The sequence below is a fragment of the Clinocottus analis genome, unplaced genomic scaffold, assembly GCF_023055335.1.
Source record: "Clinocottus analis isolate CAN_PGR_092001 unplaced genomic scaffold, fCliAna1.0.p SCAF_4, whole genome shotgun sequence".
NCBI classification, from domain to species: domain Eukaryota; kingdom Metazoa; phylum Chordata; class Actinopteri; order Perciformes; family Cottidae; genus Clinocottus; species Clinocottus analis.
Genome location: NW_027176153.1, coordinates 4792369 through 4817877, shown reverse-complemented (window position 1 = coordinate 4817877; position 25509 = coordinate 4792369). Strand labels below are relative to the sequence as shown.

The 25509-nt window shown below is 43.0% G+C and overlaps 2 protein-coding genes across 5 annotated transcripts; both read right to left on the bottom strand.

The window, feature by feature from the left end:
• Window positions 1-156: 156 nt before the first annotated feature.
• On the bottom strand, window positions 157-8790 carry rcc2 (regulator of chromosome condensation 2). Of its 4 annotated transcripts, none has more exons than XM_068597123.1 (13): window positions 8662-8790; window positions 7237-7451; window positions 6465-6558; window positions 4623-4766; window positions 4341-4472; window positions 4068-4156; window positions 3039-3153; window positions 2542-2708; window positions 2262-2442; window positions 1983-2088; window positions 1734-1806; window positions 1551-1628; window positions 157-1270 (listed from the first exon to the last, which is right to left on the bottom strand). In XM_068597123.1, the coding sequence occupies exons 2-13, from the start codon at window positions 7435-7437 to the stop codon at window positions 1166-1168; spliced, it is 1485 nt and encodes a 494-aa protein (XP_068453224.1). In that variant the 5' UTR covers window positions 7438-7451; window positions 8662-8790; the 3' UTR covers window positions 157-1165. The 4 variants fall into 4 exon arrangements, with proteins under 4 accessions (XP_068453224.1, XP_068453223.1, XP_068453226.1 ...); XM_068597122.1 differs by lacking the exon at window positions 8662-8790 and adding an exon at window positions 8534-8648; XM_068597125.1 differs by lacking the exon at window positions 8662-8790 and adding an exon at window positions 7816-8180.
• Window positions 8791-9580: 790 nt separating this feature from the next.
• Window positions 9581-24792, bottom strand: LOC137800659 (atrial natriuretic peptide receptor 1-like). Its single transcript, XM_068597940.1, has 8 exons — window positions 24668-24792; window positions 22425-22689; window positions 19114-19248; window positions 14456-14630; window positions 13131-13229; window positions 12753-12844; window positions 12251-12391; window positions 9581-10901 (listed from the first exon to the last, which is right to left on the bottom strand). The coding sequence occupies exons 1-8, from the start codon at window positions 24790-24792 to the stop codon at window positions 10632-10634; spliced, it is 1302 nt and encodes a 433-aa protein (XP_068454041.1). The 3' UTR covers window positions 9581-10631.
• Window positions 24793-25509: the final 717 nt, after the last annotated feature.

Below are 25509 nucleotides of genomic sequence, written 5' to 3'. Positions count from 1 at the left end.
CTCCACCTGGGCAGGTGAGACACCATGCACCTTGAGGGCTTTGAGTGGGTGGAAGACTAGAAATACGAGTAGTTTATTTGCAGCTTGTGAAGTTAAGACTAAAGGGAGAGAGCACATTGTGTCAGAAGTGAGGACAATAAAAAAAATAAATCAATATCAATTCACATGAATCTTTATTTAACCATTTCAATGAAAAAAAAAACAAGTAACCCAGAGAAATTTCACCATAAAAAAGAAAGCAGTACAGGTAGGAGGAAAACACCTCTGCCGTTTTTAAAACAAGAACATGCCTTCACTTCCAGCACACCTTGCTATATTTAGAGACAGTGCATTTATCGGTTCAAAAGGTTCTGACTTGCTTGTGAAACCGCTTTTAGCGTTGGAATAGTTAATAATAGCAAAGACGAGATCTAGCAGACCCTGTGGTCTTGGAAGGACTGAGGTGTGCATACTGGATGCAAACACTGAAGAAGATAAAAGGAATGTAACCGTCAAGTGCACCAACTAAGAACATCACGTTCAAATCCTGATTGTAATCCGTGGCAGCAGCACGCACCAGCTCAGACTGCCATACCCACTGAAGCTGAGGCGTCAGCTGACCCTCTGAACGACAAACAACACTTCCATATCCTGAACATACACGTAGAAAAAGGCACAGATATGGAGCATTGGTCTTTGAAAAACCCTCAGTAGGAAAAGACCGAGGGTCCTGTCATAGCACCCGTAAATGTGACAAACGCTATTTTATATACTGCAACAAAGAAAAACAACAGAACAAGACATGAATGTTTGGCTGTATTATAAAATGGAACGGGGTTTTTGGGAAGCACACCTCTACTAGGTGTGAAGTGCTTGGAGCAAACTGTTGCAGGTTCACTCAAGGTGGGAAGTGGAGATATCTTGACCATTCATTGTGAGAGCTGGACCATCCAGAGACTGTCGTCTCCGGTCCCATTTTCTCTGATTACACTGTCCAAATCGTTAGAGCCCGTTTGCTGGTTGTTGAGATGTGTGGAAATCCTTCGGCCTTGTGAGCGCCTCCCCCCTGAACTCAACCATCCCGCTATGACACCAGCAGTGACTAAACAGGCCAGGTGTTCCTGATGAGCGTCGCTGGTCTCTGCTCCGGTGAAAAGGGGTTGAGGTGTTGCTGTCGGAGGCCCGATCAGATTGTTCGGGGGTTGTACTCCGGCAGCTTTTTCAGTCTCTCTTGTTCCTGCTCAGTGTCCTGTCTGGCAATCACCAGAGAGTGACAGTAGCCCATCACCACCTGCAAAAACACCAAGTGTCACTCCATCTTTCCCCAGAGGGCAGTGCACCTCAAACAAGCGCAGAGCAGACAGAATAGACAGCATTGCATCGGACAAGACACAGACATCCCTTGTAAACCAATGTCTTAACTCATCGCTGCTCAAGTCTGAACCAAACTCAAAGTGAAGTTCAGATGTGTGACAGCAAAGAGACAGTGTGGAAGTCCTAAGTGGTGTATGATATGTTGATCTTTTCCTCTATTAGACACTGACCAGAACTTTTGACTGGTGTCTATTTACCTGCTCAACGTAGATGCCATCCAAGGTCTTGACCTCCTGGGCAGTGGTGGAGGATTTGGGTTTGTTATCTCCATATCCCTGAAGGACAAAAGAAAACACTCAGCTCCTGGCTCCATCCCCACTGACAGAGTTCAGCAACTATGAACTGTGTATCATGTACACGGTAGAGGCCTCAGGTCTTACCAACTCTCCAAATGTGGGCGAGGGGCCCCAGCTGATCGTACTCTCATCTGCAGCAACAATGATGCTGCTCTTCCTGTTAAACACAAAACACACTCAGTCAGCTAAAACCACTGCACATCAATGTAGAGCAAGAGAGGAGCCACGGCATATCAGATTGTCCAACTGTGTGCTGAGGGCTTCAGAGGCACTCAGGGTAAAATATCGCTTTAAACACTCAGAGGGAGGACTGAAGGGTCAGGCAGCACTCACCCACATGACAGACTGCGGACCTTCCACCCACACAGGTCCTGCACAGCTTTGGGGTACATGGTTGACTCTCTGGAAGTGTTTGTCACCCCCCAGAAAAACAGCCCCCCTGCAAATATAACAGTGGTCAGACAGCTTCAGTACAGCAGCACACCACCTGTTTACTTGATCACTTTCACCTGACTCCACAGGAACTCAGCATCTAGAGCCTTATCCTGAAAAATAAACCATAGCGAGTGGGACTGCATCCACAGGGTTTCTTAAACCACAATCTTTTCTTACCCATCTCACTGACAGCGAAGGAACACTGGTAGCCTGAACAGATCTGACTGGCGCCGCGCCCAGGAAAGTCAAACAGCTTGACCAGTCGAGGAACCATCTCGTCCTTCTGCTCCGTGTGACCCAGACGCCCGTAACCCCCAAACCCCCAGCTGAACACTCGCTTCTGAGAGTCCAGCACCAGCTGAAAGTGTGAAGACAATGGCATTAGTTTGTGAACTATGGAAAGACCGCTGTTTAATACGATTGGGTTCAGATGAAAGTAATATATGTAGCTTCTCACCGTGTGGTTGGACCCGCAGGCCACATCTCGGACCACCACGTTGGGGACGGGCATGACCTGGCCATCCTTTGACTTCTCAATGAAGATGGCGACACGGCGAGCGATGAGTTCACAATCAAACTCGATGCGCTGGGCGCGAGCTATGAACTTGCCGTCACTGTTGTGACCTGCAATGGGAGAGCGATTGAGTTATACAGAATAAGCCACGCAAACGTTAAGGTCGTAGAGGAGTTTTAAAATATAAGGAAATACTTAACAAAAACAGTGTGAAAAATGAACTTCTCAGTGCTTTCTGGTGGACAAACTGACACTTTCTAAATGACCTCAGATGTCTGACATGTTCCTACAGCTGACAGGCGGTGCTGATGTAAAGCATTGGTTTGGACTTGCATCATTCATCAGCTGAAAGCAAAAACCTCCTCCATCGCCACGTTACTCTAACACACCAACACAGCGGTCACAGTAACAACGGGTGCGTCTGCACATCCTGAGCGTACCCAGCTGTCCGTACTCCGGGCAGCCGAAGGAGTACAGGTTTCCTTTGCAGTCCACCACCATGCTGAATTCAGCACCACAAGCCACCTTCACCAGGGGCTGGCCGTTGTAGGAAATCTAAAGGGAGGAAGAGAGGAGGACCATTCCTATCAATTACTATAGTCTATTTTTGTGTTCACTCAATCTATTTTTGCATACTCTCTGGTCCGTAATAGGGATGTAATGGTTCATGCATTCATAGCAATACTGATGGAGTCTGGGATTCAACAGTGGTTGTGGATTGCGGCACGTAGCACAAAAATATAAATTATACGCTCGCTTTGCACTTGAAAGCGTCTCGCTCCAGGCTGGTGGGTCTAGAGTTCAAAAAGCTGATTGGCGTATTTGGAACAAACTTTGGAGACCCGAGCTGGAAGACCTGACTGCAGGTTCCCAGTCAACTACAGAGAGGAGAGGGGGTGTAAGACAAGGACGGGGATGTTAACAGAAACACATCAACCCCATCACCCAGATGTGTTGATCACCAGGAGGATAACTGGGATGCTTAATAACTCATCGGTTGCATCACATTTAATTTAATCTTACGAAGCCTTCTATGCCACTGACTTCCTGTCTAGAGTAGCCGAAGCTTTACTAAAACCAGAGCTGCAGCCACGTTTTAAGAGTCTTTTACAAACAGGCGCTTGCCCCAAAGTTGATGACAACGTAGGTCGATGCTCACTTAAGGCGGACCAGCGCCATTCTCATTTTAGTGCAAGTCTTTGAGTACAATGGAGCTCTGCTCCGTCAGCAAAAGGCTTCATGGTGAGTAGTGCTGATAAGTATACGTGTTTTTACACATGGCTCCGACTGCAGTTCATCCTCTGATGCACACCGTCTGTGTTCATCTAAATATCATTATTTTCTGTCCATAAAATATAGATTATATCACTGAGCTGAAATAAGCAGCAGCAGTATGGATCACATATCTGTGTGAGCCCATACGCTCCCGGGCTCTGCGGCGTGTACCCAGTGTGACAGTGAGCGCTTACCGGTGCTGGGCTGAGGACTGCATCAGTCTGGTTGCCTTGGCCGAGCTGGCCCAGCTTGTTCTCGCCAAAAGAGTATGCAGTGCCATCCTCTGAGGAGGAGGAACAATGATGTCAGCAAACACAGCCGCATGTAGCAACTAACATTCACTCCGGTTTGATCCAAAGCTCCAAATCATTCTCAATACAATCATACTAATTCTGTGTCTAATTACCACAATCGGTTTTTACTCCAACCAAAACACAACAGAGAACACACATCACGGGTCCGTCTACCTGTTAGGGCCAGAGTGTGATTGCGTCCACAGGCTGCAGCAACAATCGTATGCTCTGCGAGGGCCTCGATCAACTTGGGGGCCTCCAGACGCTTGGTGTCTCCGTGACCCAGTTGACCTTTGTCATTACGACCTGCGGAAGTCAGAAACCAAGAACTCAGTGATGGAGCACTCAAAACCCCGGCACACAGATCCACGTCCTGAAAGCGGTATTTACTCCAGCTTTGTTTGGTGTGGCTGACAATACTTTGAGCAGGAAGATCATTTGCAGCATGCTACTTACCCCAGCTCCACAGCTTGCCCTCAGTGGTCATGAGGAGACTGTGTGCAGCACAGGGCCCAGCCACCACACAGCTGACCTGGACATCATTCAGACAGCCGTAGCGATGAGGACCCCACAGATTTTGGCCCAGGTTGCGGAAAGCAACTGGAAAGACACAAACCAACACTTTATAATATCCACACACACAAATGAACTGATCTAACGTTATTGTATTTATCCCATTTTCTCTGTATGAGAAGAGAGAACACTACATGAAGCTTGTATAATATAAAGCATCTTCATAAATTAAGTCTGGCCTCATAATCACCACTAAGGGTTTATATAAAAACATGTCACTTTAACGGGCATCAACTCTCTGCACTCTTCCTCTAAGCAGTACAATGATGAGTGTCATTGGGAAATCTTTGGCACTAAATTAGTCAGTAAAACAATTAAATTAAAATCACAAGACAGTTTCTATGTATTTTTGATGGAGGCGGTTCAAGACTAGACAAACTGCTGCTTCACTTCCACAAGAAGTGCTAAAAATACCCAACGAAACCCTTTCATATCTAAGTGAAGTACAAAAGAAGGATTTGAATGGGGTTTGGTGGTGTGGTGCGCAGCCTCTCGCCCATCTAGAGATGGTCTTTGTCTATGCAGCTGCTCCTGCTGACACCCCCCAACCCCCTTCAGTCTCAACAAAGCAGATTTATCAGTGTGTACCAGAGAAGAGAGGCAAAGATGGAACAAGGCAGAGTACAGCCTGCCTCAGGCCTCAGTGGGCTGCTGCAGGGGGGCAGCACAGAACATGCATACTTATGAATAGACATTACTGTCACAATCAATTAATGGAATCTCACTGGCTTTAATCCGTATTTGGCTTGTGAATTCTAAACAAAGAAACGCATGTACGCCGAACATGTGGTCGTCATTTCATTCTCTACTGCGAGAACCCGATCAATTCGTTATTGATTCTGTCTTTCTGGCTGTACAACCTCCCACACGTCAGCTGTACTTCACAGTGAGGAGTCAGGTACCATACATCACACAGAAACCCTCACATCCAATGTGTCCGAGAACATCTTATAGGATTTACCAAATATTACCAACATTGGGAGCTTACAGGGGCTGATAAATGTTGCGTCACAGCTGTGAAGGGGTGTCTAACACGGTAACATGGTCATTGAGGCTCATCCTGCTCCAGGTTTTATTAAAGCTGAGAGACAGATGGATATTAACATTGTCATTTGAGTTTTAAGCACACAACTGGAGTCCAGACATGGTTAGCTTAGCATAAAGACTGGCGGCAAAGGGAAACTGCTTACCTGGATCTGTCCACAGTTCAAAAATACACACAACAACTCTCTAAAGTTCACTACTGAACACATATTGTTTGTTGAATCTATTAATCATCAGAACAGTAAAAATGTGTAAGTTCAGATACTAGCTGATTGTCCATTGTCAAAGTACTTCTGTAAGTGTCTCCAGTAAGCAACCATGTTGGTCTGTACAGGGACGATGGGACAACACTCCAGGACGCTGCACACAGCCATGGCTGTGACCGTCAACAACTAGCTCCAGTGAGTAAGTCCTTGTAACAGACCATGTAACAGACCTGGAACAGGGCCCATAACAGACCCTGTACACCAACTGATCTCCAGAAAACAGGACCACTACACTCACTTTAGTAAAGGTTCAAAGTGCTAAAAAAATAAATAGACATTTCTCTCACTGAAAATATATCAAAGTACAATGACTTTTATATGATAGGTATTGATTCATGGCATACATCACAGCCACAGGGACTTGTAGACTTGATCCAGCTATTTTATATTCTAAAAAGATCAAATGATAGTCTACCTTGTTGTTTGGGCACCTCCTTTCTTCCAATCAAATCCCAGTTGGTTGCTCCAAAGATGAGCAGTTGACCTTTAACCTTTGAGCACTCAAGTTTCTGTAGAAAGGACACAATAAGGTTAATGACAAAAAAGTAACGTTGACGCTTGGACTCACAATGAAAATAAGTTCAACAACTGGATCAACCAGCATGTGATTCGGGTTCATGGTCATGCTGGAATTAGGGTAATAACACTTTGATTATCCTGATTATAAAGTTAGGCCCGTTTGGTTTATTTTCCTCAATTTTAAACTAGTAACTGATGAACTGTACAATAAGGTTGTTTTATTCAATATAATGCAAGTTACTATTTTTCTGTAATCTTATATAAACAATCCATCCTTGTAGACCCCATGGACATAAATAAGCTTCTTGAAGACACTGCAAGTACATGAGAAAACCCTTCCTAAAGATGATATGTCCTGTCATCAGTGATAAAGATGTTAATGAAACCAAATGCCATGACTGTTGTACACAAAAGGGGAAAACATGACTCCTAAAAGACAAATACATCTGCAGATTGTTATGTTTTACTAATTTTACATTCTGACTTCTTGTGTCAAATGTTTAAAAAACATTACATTCCCAATCAGCTTATTTTCCTGGCAGGAATGCCCATACACAGAATGAAGCAAAAAGATTGGTGAAAGAACCGTTTGAGCCGAGAAATATACTTCTGGTAGTCTTCTAGAAATAGCTTCTACTACAGTGTATCAAACTCAAACCCAAACCCACTATTTTCTCCTTGACGTCGTCGGCCACAGTGACTGGCTGCAGGCCAGACTTGGCAGCCGGCTTGCCGGGTTTCTTGTTGTTCTCTTGTTCATAGTCAAACTCGTCATCGCTGCTGAAGTCCCTCTCTTTCCTTTTGCCACTGGCCCTCTTCTTCTTCACCCCACCGTTCCCTGAGACATCGGTCACCTTCTTGCGTGGCATTTTCAAATCCTAAGCTGTTCATGGGAAAGAGGCAGTGGTCAGTTTACAGACAGTCACCATCATAGTTCAGACTGGGACTGACTTCTAAGAGCTATTGGCCACAGCGAGGGAAATATTAGCATCAAGGAAAACGGATAGAAATTTGATCAATGTTAAATTTATGTGACAAAAACACAATTTGAGAATTGTCAAAGTCGTACTGCATGTCTACAAATGATGACTCACAGAAGCATTCACGGTTAATAATGCTGATGACAAGCAATGTGAAAATGTTCCGCTGGAGTTCTTCCAAATACTACGAACCCTCAACGAGTGAGCCCCTGACGGAGATGTGACGGACGGCTGTTGTTAAAGAAGCATTGTTACACTTCTGCTCACCGTTAAATTAACTTTCCGAACTTTAAGAGAACAGTCCAGACTGGACCGTACACGCACACACACACACACACACACACACACACACACACACACACACACACACACACACACACTTTAAATAGACCGCCGTAACCGGGACGCTAAAGTAACATTAAGTTTTCCTCTCTGGTCACGGAGCCACCATTGACCCAGAACATGTGGCCTGTTGTCTCCAGTTGCCCCTGACCACAGCCGCCGGACCAATAACCGGTGAAAACTAGCGCTGGGGACCGACAGCCAGCAGCCCGTTGAGTGACCGGGCTCCGTCGGGTACTCGCGTTAGCTGCTAGCTGCACTCGGCTAGCCGCTCTTTGTTCACATGACGGTAACAAGCTAGTCGACGTGTAACAGACAAACATGAGAGCTGGTGTGCCGCCACACGACCGAGGAGGCATATTTAGTACGTTACTGGACCAGCGAGTCCTTCGGAACCCGGACTCCAGTGGACTGGTTTAAGATTAGCAGAATAGCTCGTGGGTTCATTAAGCTAACGCTCCTGGAAGCTAGCAGGCACTCGGAATAAAGACATGGAAACTACGCGACATGAAAGGATGCTACGAACAAAACTTTTCACATATTTTCTCCACTGGACACCTTCTAACTTTAGCATACGTACAATCGCTCTGATTTCAAAAACATGTTATTTGTAATTTCATCAAGCGAAGAAACAAAACTGTACCGGTGATTTCCTGATTCAGCGGCTCTCTGCCCGTCTCCGGTTTGATTGATTTGAACAAAAGAAGCTGCAGTCTGCTTTCACACCACGTGGTTGACATTAAGTATTCATACAGGAAACCGAGCACTCACCAGATCCATACAGCTGCCGGGACATGAGGCCGTGACGCCCAGCAGGGCGACGCGCAGCCCGGCTCGTTGGACTGGTGGCCCGAACACGAGCTCTCTGGAGGAGACAACGCGGAGAGACCGACACCTGGGACAAAGACAGTGTTTGACTGCGCACGTACAGGCAAAACTATAAAGAAAATGTGTATGAAATACATTGAAACTTGTGTAAGAAAAGTGTGGTTTTATGTATTTGTTAGGGTTTGGGCATTTCAATGGAATTACTTAGGACAGTTTTTACTCATTCTTTTGATTTTCCATAATGGGGTAAGCATGAGGAGATCATATTCTAATGGTGCTTCACATTCTCCGCCGTTCATCCCAAAAGAACACAAATAAGTGACGAAACAAGAGCTGGTCAAAGTCACATTATATATTAATATAAACTTGAATTTTTTTTTCTTTTATTATATATTAATATAAACTTGAAATTGATATAATACTCAAAGACACTTCCATATTTTCAGGAAGATATTTGATGTAAATACAGTGTTGAAATGTATTCTAAACACTGAAGTCTACTTTTTTATACAATTAGCTATATTTATCTGACAAATAAAAAAAAATTGATAAACCTACAAATCCCAATGTTTTGTTTAAGATCAAAACTTTGTGTTCTATCATGTCCAGGCCCAGTTTAAATGTCTGTCCAGGCACATACGATATGAATAATTTGAAGGAATTTAATAAAAGGCATTGGGTGTGTTTTTTTGGGCAAATAGATCATCACTATATTGACATATCATTCCAGTGGATCATTTGTTACTTTAATATATTAAAAAAAAAGAGTCCTGCACATTATCCATCCTTGTGCTCAATTTATTAATGTGACGTTACAGAAATAGGCTTTTATCAGATAAAAGCTTTGCATGGAAATTAAGGTCAATGCATGACTGAATTAACTTTATTTATACCCCCTTTCATGCACAGAATGCAGCATGTGCTTTTTAATTCAGCAACAAAAACACAAGTTAAATAAAAACATAGTTACAAAAGGAGGAGGGAAGAAAATGAGAATTTCTATTATCTGAAAACTACAAAATACATTCTGAAAATCATAGCCAAAACAAAAAGGCGCTGAAATCTATCTAAAAATTGACTAATATTCACAGTATTTCAAAGGCATTCATATTTACACAAACAAATATACTACATAGTCTGCTCAAAGGATTTAGAATTTGCTGCTCTCTGCTGGATAACACTGCAAATCAACATGGCATGAAACAACTATTCATTCAAGATAAATCATTATCATTTATCATCCATAATTCATAAGCATGTGAGGAAGAAGAGTTGTGTGACATGATATTGCACAATATTTAGCTACGATAGACTTGTCATGGTTTGAGTTTTCTGTTTCCTGTTTTATTTTGTAGTCTTGTGTCCTGTGTGTCTCTACACTTCCTGCCCTGATGATTGTCCGTCTACCTGGTTCCTGATTGTGTATTCCCTTCACCTAGATGTACCAGTGATGCTTTGGGTGGTTCGATCCCTCCTGTCCTGCACCGAGAACATCACGCCAGGTTTCATGCTCGCAGGCAGGATGCTCTGGATTGCTCCTCGGTCAAAGTTAGGAAGAACTTGGCATGGAAAGTTTGCTACATAGTTTTTACAATTTAGTTTCATACATTCTAACTAAACATATAGATGGCAGCTGCTTTTAGTAAAAGTCTAATACATAACAGAAGTGCAGCATCCTACAAAAGTCACACTTTCATCAAGTAAGAACAATGTATTTATACTTCACATTTAGGACACAGTTCTTCACAGTGAATAAAAAGAAACGGAATACACACAAATAGGCATATAAGGTGAGTCATATCAGGTGAGTCATTTTGAAACCAAACATTCTCGTAGAGATTCTACAACTCAAATGTTTAAAAATTTAAGAAGCAAAAAGTGAAAAGTAATCACATTATTCTGCCGTTATTACACTATCTACTACACTCTGCTGGCTGGCTGGGTACAGGGCTGTCATTGCTGCTCCTCCGCTGGCTGGGTAGAGGGCTCTCATCCCCCCCCTGCAGACCCCCAATCATGGAGCCCAGGGTCCCGTAGCTGCCGCCGCAAGGCTCCATCTGAGCTGCTACGCTCAGGCCAGGCTTGTCTGTCCGGGGCCGAGGGGGGATGGGGGTCAGCACTGAGGAGGGAAGGGAGACTGGGGTGGTGGCGTTCTCACTGAGGCTCTGCACGGTCACGGATGACTGGCACAGAGGTACGTATGTAAGGATCATTCATGACATATACAGACAGTGCCCTCCAGAATCATTGGCACCCTTAGTAAACATGAGCAAAGCAGGCTATGAAAAAATATCTTTACGTTAAGTCAAATTATTGAAAGAAACATTTTTCTTTGACAATAAAACCATATTCTTCTCCTAAACATGTGCCACAATTATTGGCTACCCGAGAAAATCTCATGATTAAAATGTAACTGACCTATAATTCCAGTCATATTTCACATTTTTAAATTCACTCAATCAACAACTAACTAAAGTGCCTACAGTTGCCAAACGCCACTGGGACTTCAATGGCAGCGTGTTATATGGTCACATGAGAACAAAACAGAGTTTTTTGGCAACAAACATCAAAGGTGGGTTTGGCGTAGACAGAGATAACCATCCAGAGAAGTACCTCATACTCACTGAAGTATGGTGGTGGATCTTTGATGTTGCGGGGCTGTTTTTCTTCCAAAGGCCCCAGACATCTTGTTAGGATACATGGTATCATGGACTCCATCAAATACCAGCAGATATTAAATGAAAACCAAACAGACACTGCCAGGAAGCTTATTAAAGTGGGCCATGGTTGGACCTTTCAGCAGGACAATGATCCGAAGCACACCTCAATATCTACACAGAAATGGTTCACTGACCACAGAATAAAGGTTTTGCCATGGCCATCACAATCCCCCCGACCTAAACCCCATGGAACATCTGTGGAATGAGCTGAAGAGGAGAGTCCACAAGCGTCGACCTCGGAATCTGAAGGATGTGGAGAGATTCTGCATGGGGGGAATGGTCTCAGATCCTTTGCCAACTGTTCACCAACCTCATCACGCTCATAGGAGAAGACTCAGAGCTCTTATCTTGGCAAAGGAAGGCTGCACAAAATATTAATTGAAGGGGTTCCAATAATTGTGGCACATATATTTTTGCGAAAAACATTTGTTTCATGATAATAGTTTCATGATTCTTTCAATTATGTTACTTCTGTTGTTTTTTTCGCATCTCGTTTTCCTCATTTTTTTACTAAGTGGTGCCAATAATTCTGGTTGGAATTTCCCTCAGTGAAACCCCAGAACACAACTCTGTGCAAAGGAATATTTTATATATTTCATATGAATATCTCAAATACAACAGAAAAAGGGAAAGTGGACCAAAGCATTCACAGAAAATGAATATGCAATACAAGGAAAATAACCAAAATAGGGGGAGAGTGGAAGATTTGAAACACACAAGAGAGGATGAAGGGGATGAAGAGAATGAAGGGAATGAACAGCAGCTAACAGAAAACAGCATCTCTAAAGGTCGTCTCAACCAGTTGAACTCACATTGGCCACAGAGACATCACTGCCGGCCACTGTCTTCTTCTTTCTGGCCATGTTGGGATTCCAGTGGCAAACTAGACTGTCATTTTGCACACTGTAGTTCTTATGGCCAACCAGCCAGTATGTGTTCATCTTGCCTTTACCCTGGCAGGAGGAGGAACAGTGACACTGGGCGGTTAGTGTGAATGAGAAATCCAAATGAAAGGGTTTGTTCATCCAAATGACAAAACACGATGGGTAAGCCATCCAAATAGTTTTGCCGAGGTTTCAGAAATATCCTCTACCCATCCCAATACTAAACCTAAAGCTATAGCTATATGTAAATGTAGACAGTACTTGTGGACTGTGTGGGAAGGTGTAATATATATATATATATATATATATATATATATATATATATATATATATATATATATATATATATATATATATATATATATATAAAGAGTGTCCAGGTTCATATAAATCTTGAAATGACATGAGTCTCCCAAGAGGGAGCGGTTACCTTAACTTCAATCTCTCCGCGCAGCTGCAGCTCGTAGGCGTTGTCTTTGATCAGAGCCAAGTAGGTTTCAGAGCTGGTGTGGATTTTCTGAGCTGACACACAAACAATAACACAACTGGGCTTTAGCGAAACATAGTATTAGCACCATGGAATTAAATGGGATGCATTGTTCAAGGATGTTCATGCAACACAAGGCTATCTATTAAAGCACTTATGTTCAGAACTTGTAGAAAAGCACTGCTGTTTGCCCAGGGACCCTTTTTTTGGAGAGGGTGTGTGTGTGTGTGTGTGTGTGTGTGTGTGTGTGTGTGTGTGTGTGTGTGTGTGAGTGTGTGTGTGTGTGTGTGTGCGTGCGTGCGTGTGTCCGGCTCCACATACGCAGGCTGGTTGACTCCATTCTGGAGGCCGTGTTGACAGTATCTCCAAACAGACAGTATCTTGGCATCTTGTAGCCCACTATTCCCGCCACACATGGACCTAAAGAACCAGGAGAAACACAACTGTGTTTATAGAGATACAATGAGAAAAGAACAGGCATCCAGTAAATATGATAATTAAAAAAAATACTAAAACTCTACACAGCAACCCTCGCAGCTCTGTGAGACTGTACGTTAGCACAGCAGTACCTTTAGCTAAACATGCTGATGTTTAGTATTTATGCAATGTTAGCATAATAACACTTGCTAACATCTGCTTATTTGCAGGAAACACAACTAAGGCTGATGTCATTTGGTCATAAAACAAACCAAATGAATAACAACTGATGATGGTGCAGGAATCAAAGTTAAAATGTTGTGGTCACAAAAATCGAGAGTTAGTTTAGTCAAGTTAAATTAATCTTCAATTCTTCCTGAGAATTGAAGATTTGCAATAACACGTCTGACACATTTGCGGTCGTGACAGGAAATGTGCTTTTACTTGTAAACTACAGCATCATTCTGCTCAGTGTAGTTCTGATGGCAAAGGGTCAGGTCGCTTTATCAGAGACAGGAGACCAGTGATGTGATTGGCTGAAAGTGTATCTATGAAGCAATGATTATGTTCATAAATACACAGGGTCAGTGGCCCTACGTGTTAGGGACGGCATGTCAGCACCTGTTAAAAGAAAAGTGTCTTTTCAAAATAAACTTCCAACATAGATTTATAGTTTTTAAGTTTGGTTTAGGGAACTTAAGCTTCCTTAGGCTTCCTTAGGCTTAAGAAAAGATCGAGATTTGGGGTCAAATAAGCATTTGTAACTAATCTTATGTATTCGCTGCGTAAGTTAACTTAAGTTACGCAACAAAAGTAAAGTAAAACGTTGACGTAGTTTCACACAAGACATAAACAACGTTTTGCTGGGTGAAAGTCTGTGTTTGTTTACCCTACCTTCTCCCTGAACTATACTATTATGTTATTTACATGACATGACATGAACCTGTACTTGTATTTTAGACATAAATGTGTGTGCTCCGACTGATACTGATGCAGATGGGTTTACATTGGAGTTATTGAAAGCTGCCGGTATTTGACGAGTTGAGAGTGATAACGTGTTGAGAGGAAAGGTCAAGGGGTCATCACAATTACAATTAATAATTGTGTGGTTCTAAGTATTGGATGGCACCCACAACCAGCACCTGACTCCCTGCACCCATCAACCCCTGCACATATGATCATTTTGAGTTGTACAGACCTGAGCTGCCCTCGTGGGACGCTGCTCTCACCTGTGTGGATGCCGGCTCGGAGCTGCAGCCTGTGGTTGGGCATGTGAGGGATGGAGACCTGTCTGACGGCGGCGACCAGATCCAGCGACATCTTGGCAATCTCATCAGCATGTCTATCCCCGTTCCTCTCAGGCAGACCGCTCACAACCATGTACGCATCCCCGATCGTCTCCACCTGACAAGATTTTGGCCAAACACAATGGAAGACTGTAACCAACAACTGAGTCATTACAAGATGATGGCTGGAGCAAAGGGTTCGACTTTGAGAGTGACATGACCCATACAAATATATTAAACGTGATTTGTAATTTATCAGCTTTCAGTTTTACATTTTGAAGTAAAGAACAAACCAGATCAAAGACAGCATAGCAAGTGTCGCATGATAGTACTTTGCTGCACATTCGTCCCGAGCCGATTCCTTCAGGGCTTTTCCTCAGACGCCACTATGGTAAGATTCCTTTTTGATGATGAACGTGTTGTACATAGAATCTATTAGCTCACTTTCCCAGGATGGAGTTTCTGTTCTCTTGTACACTGTTTGGGCTTCAGTGTATTCAGTGTATCACAATGTAGGCACATGCCAGTCATGACCATATATTCAGTTGTGCTGCAACATGGAGTGAAAGTAGTCCAACCATGGATACCAGGTGTCAGTGCCGGTGTGTATTAACAATCCAATCTGATAAAACTTTTATAACCCTGAGAGACATAAATGTCAAAACAGCAGTGTTTGGTAGGAGGAGCTACTGGCTGCATCTACTTCCTGATCAGTGAACGCTCACGTGTTGATCTGCAGAGTAGTTTGAGCTCTGTCATGATACAAACTTTATGTGAAATAGATTCATGTTTAATTTGTGGTAATAATATCAATTTATCAATGGCTGAACACTGTTGCATACCCAAGAGAACCCAACAGAAGTAACTGTTTTTATTAGGTTATGTGTGTAATGTATTAAATAGCCAGTAGGTGTCGCCATCTCACCACGGGCATGTGTCGCTTCACACACTAATATGTATGTATGTATGTATGTACGTATGTATGTATGTATGTATGTATGTATGTATGTATGTATGCATATATATATATATATATATATATATATATATATATATATATATATATATATATATATATATATATATATATATATATATATATGTGTATATATATATATATATATATTCACAATACAATACATATATATCAATCAATCATTTGAATATATATATATATATATATATATATATATATATATATATATATATAAATATATATAATTAAAAGTTAGTTTTTTTATAATGTAATTGTTTTTCACAAATACACTACATGTGTCATAATATTTGTTCCCTATTAACTTATTTTCTCATTGCACAGCTGCCTTCATCTGTCCCTCTGCTCCTTCAGGCTTCTTGCGACCTGTTTAACCGCATTTTTTGTCTAATCACATTTCACTTCTTGTTATGGTTAGCCTGGTTAAAATACATGGAAGAGCCTTCGAGAAGACCCTGGACGTGTGATTGGTCACAGGGCCCGCGTGATCATTAACATGTGCTGTGTTTGGTTAGTGAAACTAGCGTCTCACCTAGAAACTACAATCTCAGGATTTACCGATGACCCCTTGACCACAGAGGTTTATGTGAGTCTGGTGAGTGAAATGCTGATTATGTTTTTTTTTACATTTACAGTTGTATTTAATCCTAAACTAGTCACAGTGCTGCTGTTGCTGCTGCACCTGGGGGTGCTGGTGCTTCTACCCGAGGCCTCGCCTTGGCGCGTTAAGAGGTTGTCGCCGGCGCAGCTGTGCTGCAATGTTATGTCTGTGCACGACAGGTTGTGCTCTCCCCTTGCTGTGCTGGCCCTCGTCGGGTGCATTTCCTCCACTTTAGGTCGGCTTGGAAAGGCTCGGGCCGAAGGTGGCACATCGGCTCCGGTCGCTTGCTTTAGAGCACTCGTGCCCGGACCTCGCCACTTCCCGTGGCTGTGGATTATGTGCTTGCTGTGACTTCTCTCCCCGCCGGGGAGGGACGCAGTGCCCTGCTCCCGGCACTGTTGACCACTGTTGTCCTTAGTGCCGTGTTGCGTCACCAGGGCGGGGATCGGCCAACGTAAAGGGCGTCAGGGGTCTGCGGCGATGCCGGCAACTCACCCACCCGTCTTGACCCGTGTCTCGTCATGTGGAGCGGCTCCGCGGGTCAGTCGCCTCGCCCCGTATGTTTGTGGTGGAGCCGTGTGGCAGAGCGGACTGTATGAGTGTCTCGGTCTGTGACACATTTTTTTGCTGCGATCACAGCTGGCCTAATGGCCAACACCACAGACCGTATGTATCAGTGGTAGGCCGTCAGGGTCTGGTCAGACTTCTCTGCTGGCCTAAACAAAATCATAAAGTTATAGCTATTTTGTAATGTAATTGTTTTTTACAAATACACTACTTGTATTATAATCATTTTTCCGCTCTTATCTTTCTCTGTTGCTGTGCCTTTTTGGACTTCGACAAATCAGATCTTTAGTTTGACAAGCTGGGTGTATTCTTTGACGTGCCTGCGAAATGGCGTAGACCTATATGATTGGTCAGTGGCCCAGCGTGATAATAAACATGCGCTGTGATTGGTCAGTGCAGTTTAAGAACAGGCTCCTACATGCATTTCCCCCAGTGGAATTTACTGCCTGTGCTGGAAAGGGTGAGGAAAGGGTCTGTCCCTGTTTCTGGGACCCTCAGTGGCCGGGAAATTATGTTATGCTGTGATAACCTGTCAGGCCCTGGCAGCTTCATCTCTGTCGGGACTTCCTCTCTGAACCAGGAGGGGATATGGTCCATTTGTGGCCAGTACTGTGGCGGCTGCATGCTTATCTCTTGAGATGTCCATTTTTACAGCAATGGATCTGCCCAAAGTGTTGTGGCAACGATCCAGATTGAGAGAGCATCATGCACCATGGCCTGGTAAATGCTGGGCGTTTGAGCACCGGTGTCTGGACTGAAATTTACTAAGATGTTTTGCTCCTTCTGCTCAGAGCAAAGGCTTGTTGAAATAGTAGATTTCTCACCGGATTGTGGAGGCTATCTATATCTCCGCTGCGCCCAACAGCAAAGGTCTTCTATTGCCTCACAATGGTAGAGAGCATTCAACCAGGGGTTTTATCAAAGAGGTATCTGTAAGTAATATTTGTGCCACATCACTGCACACCTTTTCTCAGTTTGGATGTAGAACCCCTGTTGTGGTTCATTTTGTCCTTTTGGGGCATGAATATATGTCCCGAGTGTTGTAACGAGTAACTATAACTTCTGTTCCAGTGGTGGAATGTAACAAAGTATTTTTACTTTGTTACTGTACTTAAGTACATTTTTACATATCTGTACTTTACTTAAGTAAAAATAATAGTGCATACTTTTTACTTTTTCTCTGTTACATTTTGCAGCTATTATCTATACTTTTACTCCACTACATTTCTACGATATGTGTTGTTATTTGTTACATTTTATGAACACAGTTTCGCCAAAATGTTGCCTACACAAAAATATAAATTGCGTTGCTGTTTTGGAAGTTTAAACCAATCAGGTGGCTCTATTAGCTCCAATGACAGCACAGTGTGCATTTGGCAGCAGCACTAGCGGTAGCCTTGCCTGTTTTGCCTTAACATTGGACAGACAGCCTGACTAACAAACAACTTTTCAACATGGATCCAGAGTTAGCCTCATCTGAGCCCTCGGATATGAGCAACCCTTACCGCAGAATTGTAAGATAGAGTGTGAAAAGTATCACAGAGGGTAAGCACAATAAGTACACCAACCTTTTAATAAACAAATGTTGTTGCTTATAATTATTACGAGCAGTGACTTCTGTAGAAGCATAAGTATTACCAGTAGCTATATCTGCATTCTTTATCAAAATGGTACAGCCCTAGACATTGAGAGACAACCCATTGCGTGAGTACATTTACTTTTAATGCTTAAAGTCAATTTAAAAGTAAGTACTTTTTACTTTTACTTAAGTAGTTGATGTAGTACTTTTACTTTTATTTTTCTGGGTACTTGTACTTTTACTTCCACCACTGTTCTGTTCCCTGAAATAGAAGAACGAGATACAACACCTGCTTGGCCCATGCACCGTTGTGCTCGGTGAAGAGTGGCTATCAAACAGAGAGCCGTTGTCGTGAGGCTGGAACTGCAGGTACGCAACACTGAGCTACTGAGCTAACGCATGTTCACTCATTATTTACTTGTGGCCGTTGTACAGGGCTGTCAATCATGACATCAGCTCGTCTCCTCCATCCAATAAGCACAACGAAACAACGACATGGTTCGCCTCTTATCTTGCTGCTGTCTCTTTTAAATATGACAATCATGTTGCTGTTACGCACCCCTCCACCCAGTCTTCATCAGATCCATCAGCTTCATCAAGTCATCATTCTTTCAGCCTCGCACCACCACCACTAGGTCTGGAGTACAGGGAGGGGGGGGGGGTTATCATGCTGATGATCGGGGCAGACGGCCCTCCATTACAAATCCCTCTGTAGAGTCCAAACCAAAGACTCTGAGACATCATCATCACATATCATCTGTTAATAATAAACAATTATCCTTTTTTTATCGGACTGGTCTCTCCTGAAGGAACTGTTTTCTCCTAACTTTTTGGGCATGCATGTGACTCTTCATTGTTACCTTGTAGACATTGTAGGAGTCTATGCGTGTGTCAAAGCACATATAGAGGTTGTTGAGCATCTCCACCACTTGAAGAGGACCACAGGACGCAGAGATAGAGGTGAAGCCCACGATGTCGGAGAAAAAAATAGTCACCTGGAAGAAATTGGAGAGAGGTGACTTAATCGTGTGCAAACGTATTGGTTGTTCTGGACAAAAACTGGGCAAACATACAGTTTATTCTTACACAATATAAACACATAATATAAAGGTCTTTCTATTATTTTGTCCACCATTTATATCAATGAGGGTAGTTTACACAAGTATTATTATAAGTAGTTTTATAAGTAGTATATTGCCCATTTATACTGCCATTTTAGCCTCTTAATTAAAAAAGCTATTTTTTGTGGGAAACGATTTAATCTGACAAAGTGTCCACAGACAAAAAGACCAAAAAAGGACAAAAGTGTCAATAGAACAAGTGGAAAAAATGGTCAGGACATGTAAATGTTGATTTTTTTTTCACGATACAAGCAGAATAAATGGAGGTCTATCCTCAAAGTATTGCTCGTCACTTAGGGTTAGGGTTAACATACAGATCTTCAAAACTTGTTTGACGAAACAGATTTTTTTTTTTAGATCTGTTTGAAAATAAGCCTATGGTCCTATTTAGTACACACACACACACACACACACACACACACACACACACACACGCACACACACACACACACACACACACACACACACACACACACACACACACACACACACACACACACACACACACAGGCAGAGTGCTTTTGGTACAGCTGCTTCCAGCCTCTTCAATAAGCCAGACGCAATTTTCACCCAAATAACTTGTTTTATCTCCTGATGAATATGGAACAGGGCAATTATAGGTAATTACGGCAACAATAGCAACAAAGGCAGCAAACACGCACAACCATTCATCGTGGTTGCAGATCTTGCAGTGGTAGCTGCTCTTCGCAGCGGCACACCACAACCCTCGCGACGTTATTAGCTCTGTATTCGTTTGGTTGAATGTTAGAAGTGAAGGAGAGAAACGTGGAGAGGAAGATTATTTTCCTATCTGTCTTTAACAGGGTTGTCTGTTTCTATTTGCTTTTAAGGTTTGCACATGTATTGCAGTTTTTTGATCATGCCTTGTTGCAGGATGAGTTTCCCTCATGGTCTTCTTTTAACTATCACTTTAACACATAGTTCCATTAACAATAACTCTTTTTTATTCATGGGGAGAACGAAAGAGCCATCACAGTGAAAAGTTGTTTTCCAAGTCACAAGTAAGTTTCAAGTCTTGGCTAGGAAATCCAGATTAAAGTATCAAGACAGAGCCGATAAGTCCCAAGAGCAACAGATCAAGTCCCAAAGTCAACACCAACAAGTGCAAAATCAATTCAAAAGTCTAAAACAACAAGTCTCATAGCAAGTCCCAAAGTCAATTAACAAGTCCCAACCAACAAGTCCCAGGTCGATTCCCAAAATCCAAACCAACAAGTCCCAGATCAAGTCTTAAGCCCAGATCATGGAGTCCTAAGTCGACTCCCAAAGTCAAACCAAAAAGTCCTGATCACTGTAGTGCAGCGTGAATGGTAAGGAGTAGTTTACCGGTGATGCATTGGCCAGCTATCACCACTCTCTGCAGTGTTTTCCGATACCATACTGAGATGCAACTGGTAAGCTGGTGAGCCTTCATGTTGAAGTGTTGAGCAATTAAGCAGTGCCTCTCGTTCAGACGCAGAACCCCGGCGAGATCCACATCCTGACTGACCCACCTGACCAGCCCAACTCCGTCAGCCTACCTGGAAGTTCCCTGCATCAACGTGAACCACACTAGTTATAATATGACAAAACAATCCATGAAAAAAAACCAGCACGCAATACAACAGCACAGCAGATGAGAAAACACAAAAAGCAGTTAACTTACTTACCAGACGCTGTTCAAGTCCATCCGCCTCTCCTAACAAAAAGTTCAGCAACGCGGCTGTACAGTTTATTGGTATGCTCCAGTTCCAGCAACACGTGGGCGGAATACACCTCCACACGTTCTAGGGCAGAAAATATCCGCTTGACGGCGGCAGTCGACACTGGGGTCATAACCGCAAACATGCGTTGTCACTAAATCCGCCACCAGGTCTACCACCGAGCGCTAAAACAAGTCTCGCTACAATCAATCTCCCACTGAGCTCCGCCCTGTTGACAAATTGACCAATCACTGTGCATTTTAATGGTCACGCTGGGCCACCGACCCATCACACGTCCACGCCATTTCGTAAGTGCTGTATGTCAAAGAATGCACCCAGCTTTTCAAACTAAAGATCTGACTTGTTGAAGTCCATGACAATCAACCACAACGTCCACTCCCTGTGTACTTTAATCTGCAAAGGCTTAAACTGCTTTGCTTCCATAGAGAAACAGGAGAGAAAAAATGTAATTGGATAAGAGGCTTCTCCTTCAAACCAGCTGCAGTAAAAGCAGCTCTGCAGGCTGAAGGCTGAAGGCAGAGCAACAGAGGAAGACAGGAGCTGTGCAATGAGAAAATGAGCTAATAGGGAAAAATAATTAAAATACATGTAGTGTATTTGTGAAAAACAATTACATTATAAAATAGCTATACCTTTGTGATTCTGTTTAGGCCAGCAGAGAAGGCTTATGAAGCCCTGACGGCCCACCACTGGTGGTGTTACTGCAGCCTATGGACTTCCATAAGTCCACAATAGAGTGCTGCAGGGATGGACAGGGAGTAGGTTGCTAACTAACTGAAACTCCTGCTGACGTGAGCTCTTCTCCATCTATGTGTTCGATGTCTCGGACCAGAAGCAAGTAAGTTACGTGTTTAGCTTTCCTCATTCTCTGTTATTTTTGCTGATCCGTGGTGGATTTAAAAGCCATTGTTGCCCCAAGCGCTTGCTATTTCTTCACGCTGCTGGAGAAAGAACCAGATTACATTTTACAAGATCAGTCCTTTCAACAAGGTCTCAGCACCTGAGCAACAGGAAGTTGACTAATCAGACCCCCCCCCCCCCCCCTCCCCTCGTTGCTGTCTTTTGCAGAACTATTAACACTAAAAGTTAAAGATAAGCAACAAAACATGATTCTTTAACAGCATTACCAGCATCTACAATTTATTTTGAGCTGATTTTGGTAAATAGATCGAGAAAATTGACGTTTTATTTGGAATAAAGGGAGTAGCACATTGGCCCATTAAGGTGTAGAAAGTTTTAGCAGTGTCAACCATCTAGTTTTGAACCTGTAATTTAGCCATACACAACAATACAATAAATAAATTCACTCTTTGCGATTGCACCAACCTTTTCATAGCTCTCTGCCTCAACATGTTTATGCTGACGGAGCTGTTTGGCGACTGACTTGGGCAGCATCTGGTGCAGCAGATCCTCAGCCAACTGCCTTTGGCGCTTCAGGTCCTCTGTCTTCTCCTTCAAGCTCTGGGCGTAGTTCTGTATCCACTCGGTCATCTGCTTAAATGAGACCATCACTACTGGGTAGATGAGGCAGGCTATAGACAGCAGGCAAACCCTCATACTGAGGCCCGAAGACATGGATCGAGACGCCAATCTGAGAGCCGGCACAGCACGATCAAACAAGCACTTCTGAGTGTATGTCAGAGCCTGAATTCCAGTGTGAGACCCAGACAAAAGCTCTGTCCCGGCTCCAGCAATCAGCCAAAGACTTGGGTCAAAAACATGAGAATGTTTTACATGCTGGCTTGAGTTTAACTTGAGGTCTATGTTCTCTACCCAGCAGTCATTCAGTTGTTCCGTCATAACTCTGGCAAAGCCAAGGTAGTTGGAAACATAAGTCCACTTGTACTGGAAGTCACGGTGAGTTGCTACGTGGGGAAAGTCCATCAACTGATGGTTGAGCTCTATGAATTCTATCAGTACTCTTGCAGACAGTACATCTCTCCAGTTCGAATTATGTTTGACTTTGATTAAAGTATCTTCTACTGTACCCCAGATGTCAAGAAGTCTTTCGATGGCCAGGGAGAAAGCAGAGGTACCATTTTCACTTGTGCCATTTGTATCCAGAGAAGTATTTTGAAATCCTTGAACGCTCCACCTCAACTCTTGGCAAAATCCAGACAACTCAACAGTACAAGGGATCCCATGGTCATTGCTGTGAGCCGCCATTTCACCACAGAGATGAGCGAACAAAGGAAATGCCATGTCTGAAAAACGTTCGTCCAATGTCTCATTGCCCATGTCTTTGGTAAATAAATGTCTCATCTTTTGAAGCTTATTGATGAGTTGTAGGATAGCTATCGTCCTGCATGAAGTAAGCTCATCGTAAGCCGCCTCTGTGGTGTGCAGCAGGTCAAAGTTGGAGCTCAGGTCTATGGATACAGAGCCGAGCAGGGCCAGGAAAGAGAGGATGCAGGCTGTCAAAATCCGCCGAACAGAGCGACTACTGCCAGACTGGGAAGATATGGAACACCTGGAAAAACAGGAATATAACAAATTAATTGAAGTAGGCTTAAGAGTTCAGTGAGCTTCAAACAAACTATTTTGTACAAAATATCGTCCAAATATCGAAAGACAAAACTGCATACTTTCTCACCTTCACACTCGACAAACTACGGCATGAAGTGGGTCGCTTTGTTGGTTTTAAAAAAAAGAAGTCAGATGCATTTCCACAATGCCAACGTGGAACATGTGTGTTATTAACGATGGACTATAAAAATGGGAGCATAAACGGACGACGAATGTGCATGTGATTCCAAATGCGTTCACATCTGTGGAGATGGTGTGATCGAGCCACAACTAAAGTTAGCTCGGTCATACATTTTGGGCTGCACACGTTTAGACCGAGGTAACCCTCACAGACATGAGCAGATGACGACACACGGACAGATAATTTGTGCTTGGAGAGAGCAATTTAGTAAGAATTGGTTGGCCAATGATCGGCTTCTTTTTGCAAAAGCAGACATGGCCTATTTCCCCTAAGATCATGAAACACAGATAAGGAATGACAAGAGCTCGCTATCTTTACATATATATTTGTAAATTGTCACAGACAAGGTAAAAGTGTAAATTAATCTTTTTTTTTTTTTAAATCATGATGATGTCTTAATCATCTTTTTCCTCTTCTCTTGTTTACGAGAGCTGTAATGATTAATTGATTAATTAAACAATTGATTAATCAAAACAACATAAAATTAATTGACGGGCATCTTTCCCTTTTCTTACTTTTATGCGACTAGACCATGAATAAACCCTATTTTAGACATGTGTAGTACAAAATAATCAATAGTTACAGCACTCAAACATTTGTTTAATCAGAAATGCACAATATCTTAACATGAATGTGTGTATTAATTCAGTATATTGTTCTTTTAAAAGACAATTCCCGTATATCATTGGACAATTGCATCTCCTGAATGTGACTTAAAGCCATGTCAGAAGGGCATGACCCTGACATGAGCAGAATGTCTATGTGAACCATCAAAGTGCATTTAGTCAAATCAAAGCTCAGCCAGCAGCTGGAACACTGGATTAGGTGGGTTCGAACTTTCTGGGACAGATGTGTGTCTCACCTGCACAGCTGACATTCACTGTCCGCATCCCGCTGCGCCCAGGGAGCGACCCTCCTCTTCTTCAGGAACCTTCTTTTGAGGGAGGCCGAGGACAGGGTCCCAGATGCCACACACTCTTTGGTCATCAAGTCCAGCGATGACATGAGACTGTCTCTGGTGGTGGCCTCACCGGACAGTCATGACGAGGGCTCCAGTTTATAGATGTCAGTAGCGGGACCAAGTCCGCGGCAGCGTCTTCTCAACTTCCGGTTGCAAATTTCAAAATAAACGTTTGAAAATTAATCATAAGAACAGTTTTCATTCATTAACATTGCTCTAAATGTGTTAGATACTGATGGTAGTTTTAAAGAGTGTACACTATAATCTTATTTAATATTCAGATGTTGGCACTGTGTCTAAGGTGTGGTTATTGATCTTTAAATTGCTTTTCAATAGTGGGTTTTTTGAACATACTGTGATTTCTTTTGTTGCATAAAAATAATATAATGGGGTTTCATAATACATATTTTACATTTGACAGCTCCAGCTCAAGGGGACTTATTAAGGTATTATTTCGCCTCTCGAGCAGGGGGACAGTCCTCTTACTTTACGCCTCTCCCGTTGTCCCGACACAGACAGACCCGATGATTCCACTCACGAGGCCTCGTGACTGCTACTACTACTATAGTTTAGTATAAATAGTGTTAATGGAGTCAGTCCGCGTCCGGAGCCGCGATAAGACCAGACCACAACCGAGCCTTCACAATAAAGGTATGACACTGGACGGGACATAAACCAGGTCCGTCTTCAAGTCTACGGAGCCGCTTACTGCCTTTTATATCCGAAGCTTTCAGTCACATGAT

Excerpts from the sequence above, each read along its gene's own strand:
- rcc2 (XM_068597123.1), bottom strand. The coding sequence starts at position 7,437 with ATGCCACGCAAGAAGGTGACCGATGTCTCAGGGAACGGTGGGGTGAAG. Across the intron at positions 2,709-3,038 it reads CCCGGAGTACGGACAGCTGG|GTCACAACAGTGACGGCAAG; the intron begins GTACGCTCAGGA and ends CTCCCATTGCAG. Across the intron at positions 1,271-1,550 it reads ATGGCATCTACGTTGAGCAG|GTGGTGATGGGCTACTGTCA; the intron begins GTAAATAGACAC and ends GTGTTTTTGCAG.
- LOC137800659 (XM_068597940.1), bottom strand. The coding sequence starts at position 24,792 with ATGACCAAAGAGTGTGTGGCATCTGGGACCCTGTCCTCGGCCTCCCTC. Across the intron at positions 14,631-19,113 it reads ACTCCTACAATGTCTACAAG|GTGGAGACGATCGGGGATGC; the intron begins GTAACAATGAAG and ends AAATCTTGTCAG. Across the intron at positions 10,902-12,250 it reads GTGATGTCTCTGTGGCCAAT|TCATCCGTGACCGTGCAGAG; the intron begins GTGAGTTCAACT and ends CCTCTGTGCCAG.